The sequence below is a fragment of the Nyctibius grandis genome, chromosome 5 (genome assembly GCF_013368605.1).
Source record: "Nyctibius grandis isolate bNycGra1 chromosome 5, bNycGra1.pri, whole genome shotgun sequence".
NCBI lineage: Eukaryota > Metazoa > Chordata > Aves > Nyctibiiformes > Nyctibiidae > Nyctibius > Nyctibius grandis.
The window spans coordinates 85,704,571-85,722,927 of record NC_090662.1 but is presented as its reverse complement, the minus strand read 5'-3'; the positions used below and the strand labels follow the sequence as shown (position 1 = coordinate 85,722,927).

The following is an 18,357-nucleotide window of genomic DNA, read 5'->3' as shown; positions in this document are numbered from 1 at the left end:
AACAAAAGATTTTTTTTTTTAAAGTTGACAGTGATAAATTCTCCCCTTTGGTTTATTAGCAAACTGAAATCGCTCAAGAAAGACAGTGCAAGAAGGCTGCCTTTTGTCAGACTACTTCCACTCCAGTTTATAAACCAAAGGAATTATATATTGTACTAAGTTAGTACGTAAAGCACCCTCTTTGGGCATCTCAAAGTTTCTTTAAAGACTGAGTAATAACGAAGAGATTGAGTTTGGTGGATTTGTCCCCAGCTACACGGCTGCGGTGTGCCTGCAACGCCGGCGTCTGCACCCGCACTTCGTTGCCCTGACCGCTTACTCTTAGTTCATCCAGACTTGCCTCTTGTTCCTGCAGTTTGAATGAAGCTGTTGTTTTCCTGATGAAGCAGCTTTTTGCTCCTCTCTAGGTAAATCAGCTTAAAGAAGAAACCTCAGTAGGTGGATGGCCCCGCAGTTGTGCAGTGGTTTTGTGTCGCGGTCAGGGCGGCAGGCACGTGGAGCGCTCTGCTCGCCCTCGGGAAGCGCAGCCTGAGCTTTGCAGCACAGGGCTGGACATCAACATTGCTTTTTCTGCCGCTGTCAGTAACTAATTCTGTGACTAACTCTGTGAATCCTCTGTCAGTTTACACATATGGAAACATTTTTTCCACCTTTCAAAGGTGTGGTGGCGATTAATTTAACTTTACAAAGTGCTTTTTGATTCCCAACTGAAAACTACTGTAGGAGCTTAAAATACACTGATGAACCAGTACTGGCTGAAGATCTTTGATGTGTGGCAGTGTATTTGTCAAACAGTTTATGTGACAGTGATTTCTTTTTGCTAACCCTGACTTTAGGACTAAGCCAATCCTGTGTATTCATTCTCTCTCTAGGTCTTTCTCTTTCTTTCTCTTGCATGCACCAAACAAGTTTGGAATAAAATACCTGCTGAATAAATAATTAAAATACTTAGTTTTCAGATGTTTCAGTGTGCTCAGTGTGTTATACTGGCAGTATCAGTATACTGACAGTCTTCATTAGATGAGCGTTACAGTAAACAGACATGCTAGCTGTGGATAGGACAAGGAAGCGGCTGCTTTCTGGAATAATTCTTCTGTGCCACTTGGAAACACTGCACCATTTTTCCTAGGGAAAAACAGATGAAGGATGGAAGAGTGGCAATAGACATTTCTGCTTAATTGTATGACCAGGTGGCAAATGCATTACTTGTAGCAGTTCTCTGTCTCCAATGTTTGAAATAAAAATCATAAGTTAAAAGTGTTTTCTTCAGCAGCATTGGTGTTTTAGCACTGGCTTTCATTCTTTCTCACAGCTTTTAACAGAACAGGTTTAAAGTCCTATGGTTTCTGTTTCAGTGTGTTTCTCAAGTTTCCAACTTGCACCTCAGGTTTTTTGGAGACTATATCTGAAAATATTCTGCTGTAGTTCTTTGTTATATGATGAGAATATTTTCACATAAATCTCTCACATCTTAATAAAAAGTTAATTGAGTCACATTTCGTTTATATGAATATGTTGATTCTTTGTGTTTTCCCACGTGTGTATAGCTGTCTACGAATGTATTTTAAGTGCTTGGAGTTGGCTAGCGTAGCAAATGGGATGTTGCTTGGGAGTGCAAGGTTGAAATTAAGTGCATGTAAATTAAACTAACTATCAAGCAAAGAGCCCTAACAGTGCCACCTCTAAGGCTGTGGTACAATCTTCCAAAGAAAGCAGTCGATGATTCACCATTTCAGACATTTCAATCCAATCTAGAAAGCTGTAGTAAATATATTGTAGGGAACATTCCTGCACTGGCAGGGGGGTAGACTAAATGAGCTATTACCAGTAGCTCTTTTCCATGTCTGACTGATAGTTGGCTAGGAACACGTTTAGTATAGTCGCCAATTTTTCTTCTCTTTTTTTTTTCACTTGGAGAGCACTGGTGACATTGACAGAACGCTTCCTGTGTTTGAGAAAGGTTTGTGTGGCAGGGTTGTCCCAAAAGCAGGCTATTTTCAGAGGGGGCATAGACACTGATAGCCTTAATCCTTTCCTAAACCTTTTTTGAGAGAGTTTCATAGGATCTGACTCATGTGAGAGGGTGTGGTGGTATTGGAGATATCTGTGGATTAACTGCTACACATATTTTCTAGTCTTTTAAATTCAAAGTCAAATGGTTCTGGATATACTAATAGTGCCATTTTTTGTTTTAGTGTATGATTCATAGCTTTGGATTTTTCTTGGAATGTTTTCTTCCCTTCCCTTATAACCACTGTCCTTCTGGGTAGAAGGAGAATTTTTACAGAATGGTTATGAAAGCGAGGTAGTCAGTTCCTCTGTCTGTGTCTGCTGAACTCTCCTATAAAAAAAATCTAATGACAGTACAAATGAGAGAGGTGGTGAGTTGCATTTAACTGAGTTTTTCTGATATGTTTATGCAAGACTTCTCCCTTTAAAAATACTCATGAGTGGCAGCAACAGCGATAGTAGTTATTGGCAATTTAAATATTAGATAATTTCATCCTAATCGGGGCAGCTGTAAATGATACAACAGGTAGCATCCTGACAGCTATTGTGTGCTGAGCTAGGAACAGTGAGAAAAGCTGGGCGTGGGGAGCTGGAGAGGTATCCAGCACCCAGGAGACTTCTCTGCTTCCCCATGATTATAGAGGGATGTTAATACACACCTTACAGTTTCTGTAACTGTCAAAGCACTGATGTGTCTTTGTCCTAAGTTTCTGACAAAAATGTAATTGTCTTTCAAAACTGGAAGTGTCGATTTTGGTCCCCACAAAATGCAAATGATGTTTAAAATTTGAAACTTTCAAAACAGGCAGAATTCTTTCCCCTATTAATCTGATAAAAAGGCAATGGAAAATAGGTAAAAGGGCAAGAAAACGTTGAAGGGGGACACCGGATCAAAGCCTGTGTATAGAATTATCTTTTATGACTTATTTTCCTGTGGAGGAACAGGTCTTAATGTGCAGTATATTGCAATACGCTGCTGCTCTTTGGTTCTACTAAAACTTTGTTTACAGTGAAGCTGCAAAATAAAAACCTGGCTAGCTCTAAATTTCCTCTCTTCTCTTTACTTTTTTTTTTTCCACCATATGATGCCCAGGGACTCCAGAAAGCCTTGCTGAGAAAGAAAGGCAGCTCATGGGTATGATCAATCAGCTGACCAGTTTGCGAGAACAGCTGCTAGCAGCTCATGATGAACAGAAGAAACTGGCTGCATCACAGATCGAGAAACAACGCCAACAAATGGAGCTGGCGAAGCAGCAACAAGAACAGGTGAGTGATTATTATAGTGGCTTTCAGCTTAAATAATTTTCTAGGAGGACTTTCCAGGAGCTTGTCTTTTAGGGTTGATAATTCCCAAATTTGTTCTCCACCCAGACTTTTTTTCCATTTGTTTTGTTACGTAAAGAAGTTTGAACTAAAACATACTGGAACAATGCTTTAATTTGCAATAAATAAAAATAGTGCTCTTTGTCTTTTAAAGATACACCTTCCAGTTTCGTGGTATTATCTTCTAATAGTGTTTTTTTTTAAAAAAAAAAAAGTAAATAAATGTATAAATTCAGCCCTTCTGAATAATCTTCCAATGCATCTTGAATTCAGTGATGCTGAATATGTATAAAAGGAACAAAATGCAGCGTTTGGATTGTAATATAATGAAAAGGTTGGGTTTACCAACTGTGCAAAAAAGTGGGAGAGAAGAATATAAAGTCAGTGAACAAGTGTGACTTTTTTTCTTCTATGGGAAGCTTAATTTTGAGCTCTTGCAAATATGCTCTCCGCTGAAAATGCAGACACTTTTTCACACATGAACAGTTCCAATGTGCACACATGGACACATGATATTTTATGCAAGAACACGCCTTTCCTAACATATTTGCACCGTGCAAGAAATGAATGTCCATTTTTGTACCTGAACATGAGCAGAGAATACTTAGACATCTAGTTTAAAATTTTGTTAGGAGTCCATTCTGATACGTCTTATGTAAAAGCGTTCTGGTCTGCCTGACCATTTATTTCAGCTTGTAATGACATTTGAGTTTATGTCATAGAATTGCAGCTATATGAATTTTATGAAACTCACAAAATTCTTTGAAATCTGTTCATAGTTGTCATACTTCAATGTTTTTATTATACCAAACAAGTCTTAAGATTCTAAACCACTGCTGACATCTTCAGACATTTTAGCCTTGTTTTTTCCTATTTTGGATTATTTAAAAAACCTTATCTTAAATACTGTGTATTTTGGCCTCACACCTGAAATCCCACATAGGGAGAACAGAAATGACTTATCTGTTAAACTGAAGAATTTGTGTCACACTGTTGTTTACATGGAGAAGGTAGATGAAGGTGTGGGGGTGGAATTGGCAAGATTCTTCCACGAGGAGACATCCTGCAGGAGCTATTTCCTTTGCCCTACCTTTTAAAGTAACTACTTCTGCAGGATAGCTGAATGATCTGAAAGTGAAAAAGAAAATGAAGAGAATGGAAAAAGGCAGTAAGAAATCCTGCAGGTTTATTATTAGGATAACAAGGTTTTATTTTAATTTAAGAAATTGTGTATAATTCTGTGTATATATAGAAACTGAAATAACCAAACTTTCAAAAAAAATGTATTGATAAAAATTATTCTGGTTGCTTAAAGAGAGGCTCTAGAAGGAGAACATTTAATCTTAGATGTGGAGTTAACTATGAGTGAGTGTTTCTTATGCTAATAGTTTAATAATAGAAATGAAAGAAAATACCTAAGGGGAAGAATGCACAAAATTCCTCCTAGTAAGAATGTGTAAGTTCCCATCTGACCCTGAAATGTGTACACATACCACAGGGGAAGAGCAATACTCCTAATGTTTGTACTGCTGTGCTAGCTATTCATGAGAGCAGAGCTTTTGTGATGACTCGAATTGAAGTTTTTCAAGTTTGCTTTTGAAGTTTGAGGTATGGAATGGTTTATCTCCACCAGTCCTCTGAGAACTCTAATTTGGTTCCGTTACTGTCTGCTTTTTCCTTCACTGTATGTAAAATGTGTCTACAGTAAGGTTCCCCATCATTTAGTCATTGGAGAGGGAGGATGGAAGTCCTTATGGAAAATGCGCATGACACTGAGAGGAGACTTAAGACAGCTCCATCAGCTTGTATAAATGAGTTTCAATGTTGAGCTGTGTAGCCTTGCACTGCCCCCTTAGTTCCTTTCAGCCAGTATGCACATTGAAGAGTTAGTGATTTTCCCAAACCCATTTCCAGTCTCTTTGTGTCTGTTTCTGCATCAAGGAAATAGGCACAGTAATACCTTCCTCCTGGGTGTCAGATTTCCTTTTTTTTTGGAATTTTTGAATAGGTGGTGGCAAACATAAAAAGAATATTACTGTCCATTCTACTTTTTTGCCTTTCCTGCCTCTCCTGCTATTTTCCGCTTTCTCTGCCAGTATTGTTCTTCCTCCAGCAAGTTGGAGCAAATGAGTGCTCACTTTTGGGGGATTTTAGCAGTGTCATTTCAAATAGTGAGAGAGATTTTTGCATCAGTGCTTCTCTTGATATCCAGCACAACATTTTCTGTAAGATTCCCTTTCATGCAAGTATTAGCTATGAATTGCTTCTGAACATGAGCCCCTTGCTTCAGCGTCAGTCCAGGCTGCTGCCACCTCACACTTGAAGATTTCTTAGCTTAATAGAGCAGTTTAAAAAAACAAGCAGGCTGGAAGTTTCCTATGTACTGACTCCAGGAATGGTGATACATATATCATGTTTCTTCTGTGCAATTTCTCCACAGATTGCAAGACAACAGCAGCAGCTCCTGCAGCAGCAACACAAAATTAACCTTCTTCAGCAACAGATCCAGGTCAGAGACTGCGTCTCCACCCGTGCCCCTGTTATCTGTCTTTCCGTTTCCCCACACTTGCCCTCAGCAGTTATTGTCATAGTTTCTTTAAGAATCTCTGCAGATGGCTTACATCTTATTTATGGAAACGCATGAGGATGTTACCTGTCATTAAGCAAAAAAGGTCAGTTTCTGGAATGCTTTGTGTGATTAACACAGCTCCTATAGGACCAGGAAGCAGATGTGAGAGGAGCTGGTCATGTGAGCAAGGGTTTGCAGGACAAAATCCTCTTTCAGCTCTAGGTCAGGAGTGGCAAAAGTGTTGCCAGAAAGAGCTGGGTTGGAATGGGTCTTCTACAACTCTGTTTTTGAGGTTTTGCAGAAGCAGTTCTCCTCAGTGATTGGTAATCAAGTGTCCCTCCTTCCCTCTGCCCCAGGTGTTGAAAGTCTGGAAATTTTCGACACTTCAGGTGAAGTATTGTCTGAATGAGAATTTGGTCAAAAGGTTGGTTAGATTCAGGAGAGCAACTGCATAGGTCCTAGGTATCTACAGGTTTACTCCTAGTAGTAGAAAAAAGGTGTTAACCCAGCATAACCAGTAAACTTTATTTAACCTCTTTTTTCCTTAAAGTATTCAGAAGTTTCTTTTCATGCCATTGACTTTATTTCATTACTTTGCCTCTATTTGTATATATGCATGCCCCTGTTTTTGGAATTATGCAAATCAGTTTGCCCATGAAGGTTTTCACAGAATAACAAAGGAGAGGTTTGACATTTTACAGATATCTAGAATCATGGTAAAATCTCTGGCTGTTTAAGTATGCAATTATGTATGGAGCATTGCAAGTCACTGTGGAAGGGGATGCTATGTTCTGTTTGTTCAGTAACAATGGGATTTTCCTTCCAAAGCTTCTCTTTAATGTTTCAGAATTAGTTGCCTAAAATTATGGGCCATATCCATAACTCATCTAAGAAAACTTAATTCCAGCAAAATCAGGGGAGTTGTATGGCTTCACACTAGAAGAAAAATTGGCTCTATCATTTGAGGGGATGTTCTGTCAGTACCGGGACTTGTGTAACTATGAAAAACTTCTGGGGAAGGTCCACCCCTCTGTTATAAGGCAACTTGTATACAAGATGTGCTTTGCTGAAAATAATTTTGAGATTTGTAAGGCCTAGCTTGGCCTTGACCTCTGTGGGTTTTTTTCTTCTTTAAATTTGTGTGTGGGAAGGATTTTTCTTTATTGCTGTATCTTTATTAAGACTTTAAAAGAAAAACAGTAGTAGAAGCTCTACAAGGAAAGTATTTACATTTTTAGCATTTAGCTATGGCAGTGAGAGAGGAAGTTGTTTTATAAGCAGTGATTAAAAATAAATTGAAGTAACATAATTTGACCCCGGTCCTTTTAAGTTTTAAGGCCTTGTAGATAAGAATGAAGTATGTCGTTTTTAGGGTAGTGGAGAACACTGGTTATTGATAATGAGATATAGAGCCTTTCATCTCTTGATCCCTGGTCCAAGCTTGACCTAAGTCAGTAGTAAATGAAAGTCAGCTAGCTACCATCTGATACAAGCTGCAAGCCTAAGAAATGATTTGGAGGTCTGTCTCAAGGGATTTTGGATGAAATATTGACACTGCCGAGGTCAGAATTTCACCTCCAGGGTCTACTTCGTACGAAACCCATCAGATTTGGGGCACCCTCCTTTTGGATGGTTGCGTGATAAAGGTCAAGAATTGAACAGGCAGAGAGACAATACTGTCCTCTCATTCCCACAGAGATGATCTGTTTGTAGTGAAATTTTGATTATACTGCCTGCCTCTTGACAGTTCCATGGTCTGTATGGTCTTGTAGTCTCATGAACCCTGGTTGCAGTCCAGTTACTGTGAAGTCACTGATAGGGAAAAACATTTACAAATTTGAAAAAAAACCCTTATTGACAGTGAATACAAAGCAAAACATTTCTGCTCAGTTGCGTGCTTAGTTGACTGTTGTCAGAGAGAAGAAACAACTCCTGAAGAAATCTGCCTTTGTATATAAATGGAGACAATGAAGTCACCTTGACATGCCCATGTTTAAAACGGTCCGTGAGTTTACAGTCAGGTTATGGTAGGTGGAACAAACCTGTGACATGAATGTAGCTGTGAGTTCAGCTTTTCTGACCTTGCCCTAATTAATCTAACAGGCTTCTGTCACATCGGCCTGGAGTTTTTAAATAGCATTAGATTTATTGACAGGAAAATATTCCTACAAAGTCTGGTTAACTGTTTGACTTATGTGCAATTGAATGATTAGGCTGCAGTTATGAACACAACCTATTTATGCCAAAGGATTCGTTTTACTTGAGCCAATTTTTTCTACGCTTGTAAGAGTTGCCATAATTCCAGATAAATTATTACACAGAAAAAAGCTATTGAGATATTGTATTGAAAACATAATACCCTAAGGTTAAAAAAAGCACAACCTGACTGACCCCATGATTTATGACTCCTTTCTCTAAGTGCTCTAACTTGGAAACAGTTCCCTTTCTCCTCACCACAGCATACAGTCACTGATACACACACAATACGTAAGCAGGGAGACACTGCAACGTGTGTCTCCTCCTTAGAGGACTGCAAATGCTGAGTATAACTACAGCTCAATTAAACTAGCCGCTTCTGTGATGATGAAGAAAGATGTGTTAGCTACTTGAGCTTAGAAAAATGTGCCTGGCATATGAGTCTCTAATTGACATTATGTCTTTTTCAAGTCCATCTCTTCTGAATTAACTGGAAGGAGGTGTCACTAACACAGAAGACAAACAGCTTGTCTTCATATAGAGAGTTAAGTAAAGAGATAATGCTAAACTGGAGAAAAGTTGCAGATTAGATTATATTTAAGAATCTATATGATCTCAAAATGCTAAAATATGATCTAGACCAGATTTTGTGTTTTGGCAAATATTTATAATATTTTTTTCTGCTTTTCAGGATGTTATAGACCTAATTTGCGAAGAGGTTTGAGTTTCTCTGAATAATTAACTAAACCTCCCCCCATCTTCTTTTATGCTACTTTGGAATGCATCCTCCCATGCACACTGCTTTCTGTTCTATTTAATCTTCGTGTGTTTGTGTATTAAAAAAGTTTTCGTTTTAACAGTTTCTGCCTGCTGAGTATTTGCGGTCTTCTCTCCTGCACACCTCAGTCTTGCCATTTTACCAGAAATGAAACTGGAATGCGTGTTCTGTCAACTCTTGTGCATCACAGCCCTGAAAGATCTCAGGCTGCGATTCAGAACAGCTCTGTAGCGATCTGCAGCTTTAGAACAGGCTGAGGAAAGAGCATGCAGACACCACGCACGGCTCAGCAAGTGCTTGGACTAAATCTAGTTTTGTCCTTCAGGGTCTCGGGAACTCTCACAGCGGCCTCCTCATCTTCTTTTGTGAGGCCACAATCTACTTCCGGGTGTCCTTGCTCTAAAACATGTCAAAGTCTGGGGCTCTGTAGCTGTCCCATCAGGTGGTCAGAGAGTGGAAGAAACTTGAAGGCTAGATGGTCCTTTTCATGATGCTGAACTAGTCCCCAGGACAGGCAGTGAGCACACGTAGTGTTCTGCCTTGAGGGATATCTCTGAGGAGCAAAGTTTTGTGGAGTGGTGCAGTTTACACTTTCCACTTGCTCAGAGAAGAAGTCTAGCCCAGGTTGACGACGGAATAGTTTGCTTTGAAGCTCAGTGACAAATGTCACTTTAATCGATCTATATTTAAAATGAAATATGATTGTTAAAATTCATAAAGCAATTCATATTCAGTAGGGCATTGTTGATAATATAGGTCAACTTTGCAGCCTAAACTGTGATAAAACCAGTGCTGCTTATCTCACAATTTTGTATAAAGCCTGACAATGTTTTATGTTTTTCCCTCAAGCCCCAGCTCTTGGAGTCATGTGATGACAAAAATGCCAGCTTTCATTTCTTCAAAATGTAAACTTCCAGCTCTCATATTTTCAGGCAAAATCTGAAACCATGAGCACTATAAGTTCCAAAATTAGAAGATGGTCCAGGCACCTCTGGAGCCTGGTGGCTCCTGGCAGGCATGTCAGGAGGCCCTGCTCCCAGGCGAAAAGCTTACCGTGTCCTCGTGGCCTCAAGCTTTGCAGAACCTTAGCAGCTTGTCTGGCAGGGAGTGTAGGCACCATGGCCCTCCAGACTCCGTGCTGCTTTGGGGTTGCAGGCTTACTGGCTTTCCTGGATCCCTCAGCTGCCCTGGGTGTTCTCTCGGCTCCAAATAAGGCTTTCCCTTGTGAGTCTGGATCCAGATTTCCATCCTCCCCACCCGCTGTCAGCTGGCTGTGGCCCTTTCCCCATGAGTTGTGTTGGTAGATGGAGAGGCCTGGCTGCACTAGCATGTTCCCAAATCAGAATATTCCCATTCTCATTAAGTTCTGAGGTTTAAGGTGTTGTTCCAATTTGGAATGTAATAAAATCTTGAACATTTGGAATTTCCTGCAGAATGGTTAGTAGCTTTTGTAGCCAGATCTATTTTTCAAATTCGAGCTATATTTTTGGGGAGGAAAGGATTTGGTTTCTGAGTTACACAGAAGTTCAGAAAAATATTTCTTAAGCTTAACATGCGAAGTTTTGAAATGACACAATTTGTTGTTGTCAAAACTTTCCAAGCACCAAGAGGCTCTGGGTTGATTCCAGCCTTCCAAAACACTGGTAAAGAGACCTACTTCCAGAGTGCTTTAAATATCATAATTTACCGACACAGTTATCTATGGTGATAATTTTTGTTGTTACTGTTTAGATTGTTGTTGCTTTTGAACCCCTCAGGTGAGCAATCGTCTGTTACTCAGAAATGGCTGAATGATGTTTGGGCCTGTTCATGTTCTCTTTGTTTGAGAAAACATTGAGATTTTGATTGAGCTATTTCAGATGAAGTTTAGTTGTAAAAAGTACCAGTTTGTCTTTCTTGTTGTGAAAAGACACTGACTATTTGACTGTACGGAAAGAAATGTGATGATTTGTTCCCTGCCCCAACAAGTTTGCACTCTAAATTATACTTTCAACACACCTCACCCTTTCATTTTCTGTCTCCTGCTGGAAAGCAAATGCCAGCAGGCCACTATGTGAGCTAAATACTTGGAGTACTTTGTGCCTATAATAAGGAGGGTAGAGATCCTTACCCTTAATCCTTGCCCTCTTGGTATCTCCTCAGTGCGACCATAAGGACTTCTGAAATTTCTTTCCTGGTCCCCAGCTTCTTGCATGCCTGTAACCCAGAGTTCTCTAGGAGGCTTTAAAGGGCTGTAGATGATGAATCCTTCACTTGAGATACAAAAATGAACAACCACTACACAAGGGCTTGGCTACAGATTTAGTAATGTCTGTTGCTTCTGTATTACCATTTTCCCTGGGAATTCTGATTTTCTAAGAAGTCAGTGACAGCAGAGCAGTGCTACCACCCCTTTGCAAGCCATTGCACAGCAGAACAGTATTAGTTCTTCCATAATTAGAGTTCTCTTTGCATATCAGAGAGGGGTGAGGACAAAAGGTTTCCTTGGTAGACAATAAAGCTGTTGAAGTGAGGGCCTGATCCAACTCCCACTGAACATAGTGAAAAGGCTCTTGCTCGTATTAGTGGGAGTTTAATGAGACCTTTCTTCAGTAGGAAACTGTGAGAAAGTATCTTCCTTCTCACTCTGCAAAATGTTTTCAGAACAGGCTCCGTCCACTGAGACAGTTTGTTTTTTGTTTTGTTTTTTGCCAGTGTGGATATGACAAGCTGTGACTGCACAGTCAAACCGAACATGCTCGTAGATTGGGGACATTTTGTCCAAATTCATCATGTGTGAGGAGCAGCTGTTTTCCTGCAACTTATAAACATGGGCATACTGGATTCAGTGAGACAGGCCCAAGAAGGATTCACACTTCAGCCTTTCCCATGACTTTGCAACCTCTTCCCAAACAACTGAGGTTGCCGGCAAAGAGGCTAAACAATTGTTTCTCACAAAAGCTCTGCAGCTGATGTCCTATCAGTTATCAGAATAACTCGCCTGTCCCTTGAGCAGGAAAAAGCCCCTGGGAAATTAATTATTCAAAAAACAACTCAAAAAGCCACACAAAAAAAAAAAAAAAAAAAAGAAAAGACAAGGTTGGGGGAGGAAATAGGGAAAGGGAGGAGTGAAAAGAAAAATCTAGGCTAGCAGTCAGAATGAGCTAATTGCTTGCTCAAGTTCAGCAAATAATGTGTGTGTTTGGCTGAAGGATATGATGCATGTACTTTAGAGTAACCTGTGGATCTTCACTTCCTTCCATTACGGTAAAAGTTAAGTTACATAAAAAATCGCAGAGGTGTTTATCTATGCTTATTTCTGTGCAGAGCAATATTTTGCACCAATGTACCACGTTTTTACTTCCAAAGATTACCTGTAGAGCAAGCATCTACAGATAATCCGGTCTCAGGCCTTCCCTACACTCTCATACAACCCATACTTGCTGACTGATGTAGTTGCATCAATGCAGACAAGGAGAATCTGCTTGGGATGTGTACAACTTGAATTTATTGAGATTGCAAGGGCACGTTTTCATCAGATAAATCAGCTTTTTTGCCTATGCTGAGCTATGTGATTGCAACAGCATTTGCTGATAATGACACTTTCTCCAGTGTTACCAGTCCAAATGCTTAAAATTATGAGATTATGTTGAACTTCCTGACTTTTTTCTTGCAATTTTAGCATCCTTTCTTAATTTTCTTTTTGTTACTGAGCTTTCAGTGTTCCCATTCTCCAGTTCTCTCACACAGTCACAAGGGAGAGCTGGAAACTTATTAAAAAAAAAGAAAACTGAGCACTGAAACACCCAAAATAATCCGGCAGCTAGGACTGTAAGAAAAACACCAGCAGTCAAATACAGTCATCGCAGCTGGCAACATTGTACTCCAAGGCCTCATCTTGGTCTCTCTCTCCTCAGCAAGCGTTCTCTCAGAGACCTCTCTTTCCAGGACCCTGTCTTTCTTTTTTTTTTATTTTCAGATCCCCTGTCCAATTTCAGCATCTCTCTGAGGCACCCCACAACTTTTACCACTTATTTCTACTTCCAGCTCCCTGACATTGCAGTACTGAGCAATCTTCCTTACGCAGCCGCCCACCCTTTCGCTCATCAACTCCTCTTTTCTGCCAGCCCTCCCTTTTCTTTTCCCTCCTTGTCACTATTTCCAGTCTTTTTAATGGTTTTGGTCGACGTTTTATTGGCTATAGAGCATGCATATGTCATTTTGTGAATGTATGTGTTCAGAATGCGTGGGGTGGTGTACTTGTGTGCATATGAGCTACGTTCATGTTTGCATGCAGGTATTTACACAGCAGGCAGCAGAGGTGGAGGAGCAGAAAGTATCACACTAGTTTGTGTAAGTGGCTTGGGAAGATGAGCATGAACTCTTTATGACTGTGATCTTATCCATACGGAGTACGTGTAGTCATGAGCACTGTTGTTGTGCAGCCAAAAAAGGCTGCTACTGCTGCCTCTGCAGTAAGGTAAAGCAGGAGATAACAATAAATTTTTTACTGCTGGCTGGCAGAGGTGTTTAGGATGTGTTTTCTTTATATCTTCATCCGCCCCTAATTGAAGATGCTTTAAAATTGAATGACTAGCAGTCAAAACGTGTTTGCTTCAAGCTGAGAAGAAAAATGCTGGTGTCTCTGCTTCCAAACTGATTGCGCTTTGTACACAACTGACAGCCACAGTCACTTTGAGTGACTGATAAGTGGGAAGCATTGCCACTTATCAAGGAATGCACGCTGAAAAGAAAGGACTGGAGCTGTTCAGATGCTTTGGCATGTTCAAAATAACATCTCACATCAGTCAGACTCAGAGGCACTAGGAGACATTTCAAAATAAACTTTATATCTATCTATCTATCTAGAGGCAAAGATTCAATTTAACAGACAAATCACTGTGTGGCATCACATTGGCTCTGAAAATGAGATCATCATTATAAGGGTCACCAGTTGCAAAATGACTCATAAAGCTGCATAATTTGAGAGCATTTATTGTAGGGTCTCACCCCCCCAGAACAAACCTAAATTTGAAAATTCACAACTGCATATCATTCTGGTGATTTCTCTAAATTGACGGGTTTCACCCCTGTTGGCCAAGCAATATTTAGTTTATATAGCACATGACATCCTGAAACATCCCAAAGAGAACGAAACTCTAAGCCAAATTATGATCACATTTATTTCCTCTTGGATATTATGGAATATGTTTGGGATTGCCCGGCGTTAACTAAAATCACAAATTGGTTATTAAGGTTATTTAGGAGTTGCTGTGCTTTTCAGTGATACACAGCATGAATAAAAGAGGGAATTTTTTTTAGTACGTGATTGTTAGTGATGCTATTTGTTAATACTTATGAGATTTTGACCTGCAGGAGCTGAGGTATGAGGGTACGTTTTCTGGTACTGACTCTGTAATGACAGCAGTAACAGCCAATGTAGGGTTTGGTTGGTCCTCTGGAGGTGGTAATGTTTCAACCTGCCTTAGCAAGCATCGTAGGAGTTAATCTGTTAAAGCCATCCCTGCAAATATTGAGTGGAAATACAAGCACGTGTCATACTCAGAGTTGAGATGGGATGTGGGTCTTCATGTAAAATGGGAGAACAAGGAGATAGAAGCAAGTAGTGTGTCGTTACCCAAACTGGAATTTGGACAGGAGATACATAGTGTTGACCTGTGTCCACTAGTAGTACTTAAAAAACGTTCTCATGACTGCTGCCAGGTTTGCACCTCTTGTCCTAGCAACATTGGGAGTGTTGATGTATAAGGACCATTATCTTTTGTTATGATTCTAAGCACTGCATTTGTAATTCTGCCTAGCTTGTTCTGTCTGAAATGGTTGCTTTTCTAACCAAAGCGACTATATTTGAGAGACAGGTTATGTTTGGCGTTCCAAAGTTGCTACCAGCAACTTAATAATACCTGTATTATTAAGAGGGAGAAATTTGAGGATCATTTAGTTTCTACAGTCAATGACTTGCTTTTCTGATTCATCTCTTGCCATGTTAAGTGGTCACGACTTCGTTTTGATGCCTCATTTGAAATAGAGTACTTCAAACTCTCTGCTGGAATAATGGCTTAAAATGATTCAGAGGGAAAAGTGTGGTTCCACCTACTGAATCAACACCACTGTCTTCACCACCTTGGATTTTCCTCAGACATCTAACATCCAAAAGCTGATGATGCCTTACCCTGCATAGTTTAGGAGACAAGAGGAGCTCACCATCGGTGGTAATAACGTGCAGGAGGCTAGAGGAAATGGTTTTATTTTTGTTGTCCACTTTCTATCAGTTATCTGCTGCTGAATTGTATTGTAGAAATTAAAGCGGAGGCAAATACTTATGCTTGGTATTTGTAAGAGAGTAAATGAAACAGTTTAATCACTTGAAGGATAGTGATTGAAAGGGCAGCGTGAGCGAAGCCTTACTTAGAAGTTTGGAGAAAGAGAGGGAAAGGTACAGTTGTCTTGTGGAAGTCTCTGTTGAGCAAAGATCAACTAGAGGGTTACAGATCTCATGTCAGCTGTCTGTATTTCGTGCATTGTATTTAGTATCTGTTTAAGTTCAGCTTCCACATAAGAAAGTTGGGTAAAATGTGTATTGGGTAAATAATTGTAAGGAACTGTAAGATTTTGTTTCAAATTGGTTTGAAATATGCTTTGGAGAGGCTAAGAAGTATATGTCATAGTTTCTTGTATTTAGAAGTTAAATAAAAGAATTGAAGTTCCAAGATACACATAATAAAGTTATAAAAACTATAATGAAGGCTCATATGAAAGGTAATAATCATAATTAAATGGGACAAATTTAATTCATGGTACTTGGAGTTTATAAATATTTGACACAATGAGGAAAATAATTTAAAATTGTATGTATTACAAAATAGTTCTTATCAGGTTTGATTTCTTTGAAAGACGATAGTGATAGTGTTCAGCAAATTATTCTGAAGTTGAAACTTGAATAGTTTCAGCAAAATTCTTCATAGATAGCAATTTAAAATGGATTTGGACAAGAATGATAAAGATTTGATTTCTCTACTTTTGTATTTTGTGAAAATTGTATAAAAAGAAATATGCTAGGTGATTAAGTAAGGCATTTGAAAGTTACAAGTGCCAGAATTAGGTTAAATAGGTATCTTTATTTTCTTCCCATGTATCTCTGTCATACATATTGAATAAAAAATAGTATCCTGGGGGAGTAGAATTATCTGATAATATAATTGTAGACTGTACTCGCAAGGGGGAAAATTAAAATTATGTTGACAACCTTAATTCTGGCATTTCATAATGTTTGAGTCCTTGACTTTTCATCCAAAGTAACATTATTTTAACTGTGTTTCTGTGTGGTTTTAATGGCCGCAAAAGCACATAATACTGATACACCAACTACCTATAATGTATTGTCAGCACAGCTTGAGCCCTGAAATATCAGCATGGGAGAAGGGCCATATGTCTCTTGAGTTACAGGGGAAATGCTGTGCTCTCCTGGGCTAGCAGGAGAAAACAGTTCTTTGACTGTGGTGGATAGGAGCCCGTACTATGAAGCCGCTCTCTTTCTGTATCTTCTTTCCTTTCTTTCTCCTTTTTTAAATTTTGATCTCCATCAAAATGGAGATGACTTTTTTTTTTTTTTCTATTGCTGTCCTCATCGGAAAGGGAGATAGATTGCTTGAGTGCCTTTGTTGAATTTGGGCTGGCTATGTTGAAAACGGAGTTTGACTCTTTCTTTTCAACGCCCTCCATTTGCCCCTCCTTTTCTCCCTCACTGGGGTTGGGACCAGATCGGTTGTAATCACACGTTGCCACTAATAAATTGTTCCCTCCTAATTTACCACACTCTTTATGCTTTAGTAAGAAAACTGAGGCTGAAGGTACAAAATTCACAGATCTTTTAGTTAAGGAGTCTCTCGCTTTGAGTATTTGATGGAAGCCTGTTTAAGGATTTGTCCCTTTAAAGGCTCTGTGTGGTGAGGATATGTTTTCTTATCTTTCCTACTGCGTGTAGAATCTTGTCTGCACTTTAAGCATTACTGAGCTGCAGCGTGTCAGCGAGAGGGGCTTTTTTATATACTATGTGTAATGAGTTTTAAGTTCTTAACATCCTTAAGAATCATGTATGTCTAAATTAAGCATCATTTCCAGTTTCTTTGACCTGGAGTCCAAATTTGTAGTCCAGGAACAAGTAGATGTACATTAGCTGATTGATTATGTTCTCACCTTACACACAGAAGTAAACTGTCTTATACACGCATAGGCACACATTTTCATGCATGTGTTTGGAATGCCCCAATTCAGATATCTATTAAAAACATGTTTACTTTTCTGGACATCGATTTTTAATGTCTCTAAAGGATTTAAGGAGGAAGGAATAGGGATGTTTTCCATGTAAGGGCCATGAGTTATTAATACCTACCAAATTATAGCTGATCTTAGATGTGAATTGTTCAAGGCTTTATGAATGCTTCCGCCCTGCTGACAGTTGTTCTTCAGCTGAAATCATTGCAAATGGAGAACAACCCTTAGTTTGAATTAAGATGCTGATGATCGCAGTATTTCCCAGTGATGCAGACAGATTGATGCATGCACCGGGAGATACAAAGCAAGCAGAAATGGACTCAAATTATTTGAAATTAGAAAACTTTCAGGAGATAAAACTTTCAAGCTTCCTTCTTTTCACCTTCTGTGATTCCTTGGGTGCCTCTATAGCTATAGACACCTCTGTAAAGGTTGCCTCTGTTCCTCCACAGAACTTGGTTCTGGCAGCTGGTTTCCCTGGGTAGGATAGCTCCCCAGAAGCATAATAGATCCAGCAGTTTCTTTCCCATTGTGTTAGGAAGTAAAGTTTTGGAGAGCTGATATATTCTAGTGACTGGAATTAGAATTATGCTCTATTTCTTGTATTTCTTCTTGACTTGAGACAAAAAAGCAGATTTGAAATGTTATTTTTCGAGAATTTTAGCTTTATGTGTCATGAGTTTCAGGGTTTTATTTAAGTTGACTTCCCTTGTCTTATTTCTTATTACACAGTTAAGAATTCCTGTTTTTTTTTGTACAATCAGAATACAGGAATTCAAACTGTAATCAGTTCACTGACATAGAATTCTGTATTCTATGTTAATAATATTCACACTTCTTATTTGAAAAGAAACACATTCGTTTTGTATGTTCTTCACATCCCCTCTGTGTATTGAGGTGGATTTGTTGAAAACACAAGTTTGCTTTCTGCGTCTTTTGTGAGGGTTGTTTGAGCTCAGTATCCTCTTAGCAGAAACTCTTGCAAAGGCCCCGTGGGAGGAAAATTGTCCATTGTGTTCTTTTGAAAGCCGGCTATCTTTTTTCCTGGAGCTGGGCTCAAGCAAGTTTATTCTTCCACTGAGGGATATCTTAGGAGGTTCCTGTGCTTTCTGGTGCCTAGGAAGCAGAGCTCAGATACGTATATTGTATTTGTTGCCATCATATAATCTGTGCAACTTCCCTGCAAATATAAAGAATTATGCTTTCC

The 18,357-nt window shown here is 39.3% G+C and overlaps 1 protein-coding gene across 5 annotated transcripts in view; it reads left to right on the top strand.

Annotated features, from left to right (window-relative positions):
- Positions 1–18,357, top strand: part of SOX5 (SRY-box transcription factor 5) — a 488,455-nt gene that overhangs the window by 334,406 nt on the left and 135,692 nt on the right. For 3 of the 5 annotated variants that reach the window (XM_068401092.1, XM_068401093.1, XM_068401089.1), the window contains 3 exons: positions 3,104–3,276; positions 5,774–5,842; positions 8,790–8,816. In XM_068401092.1, the coding sequence (XP_068257193.1) occupies positions 3,104–3,276; positions 5,774–5,842; positions 8,790–8,816 (269 nt within the window). The remainder of the gene's footprint in view (positions 1–3,103; positions 3,277–5,773; positions 5,843–8,789; positions 8,817–18,357) is intronic. The other 2 variants (XM_068401094.1, XM_068401091.1) reach the window with 1 other exon arrangement.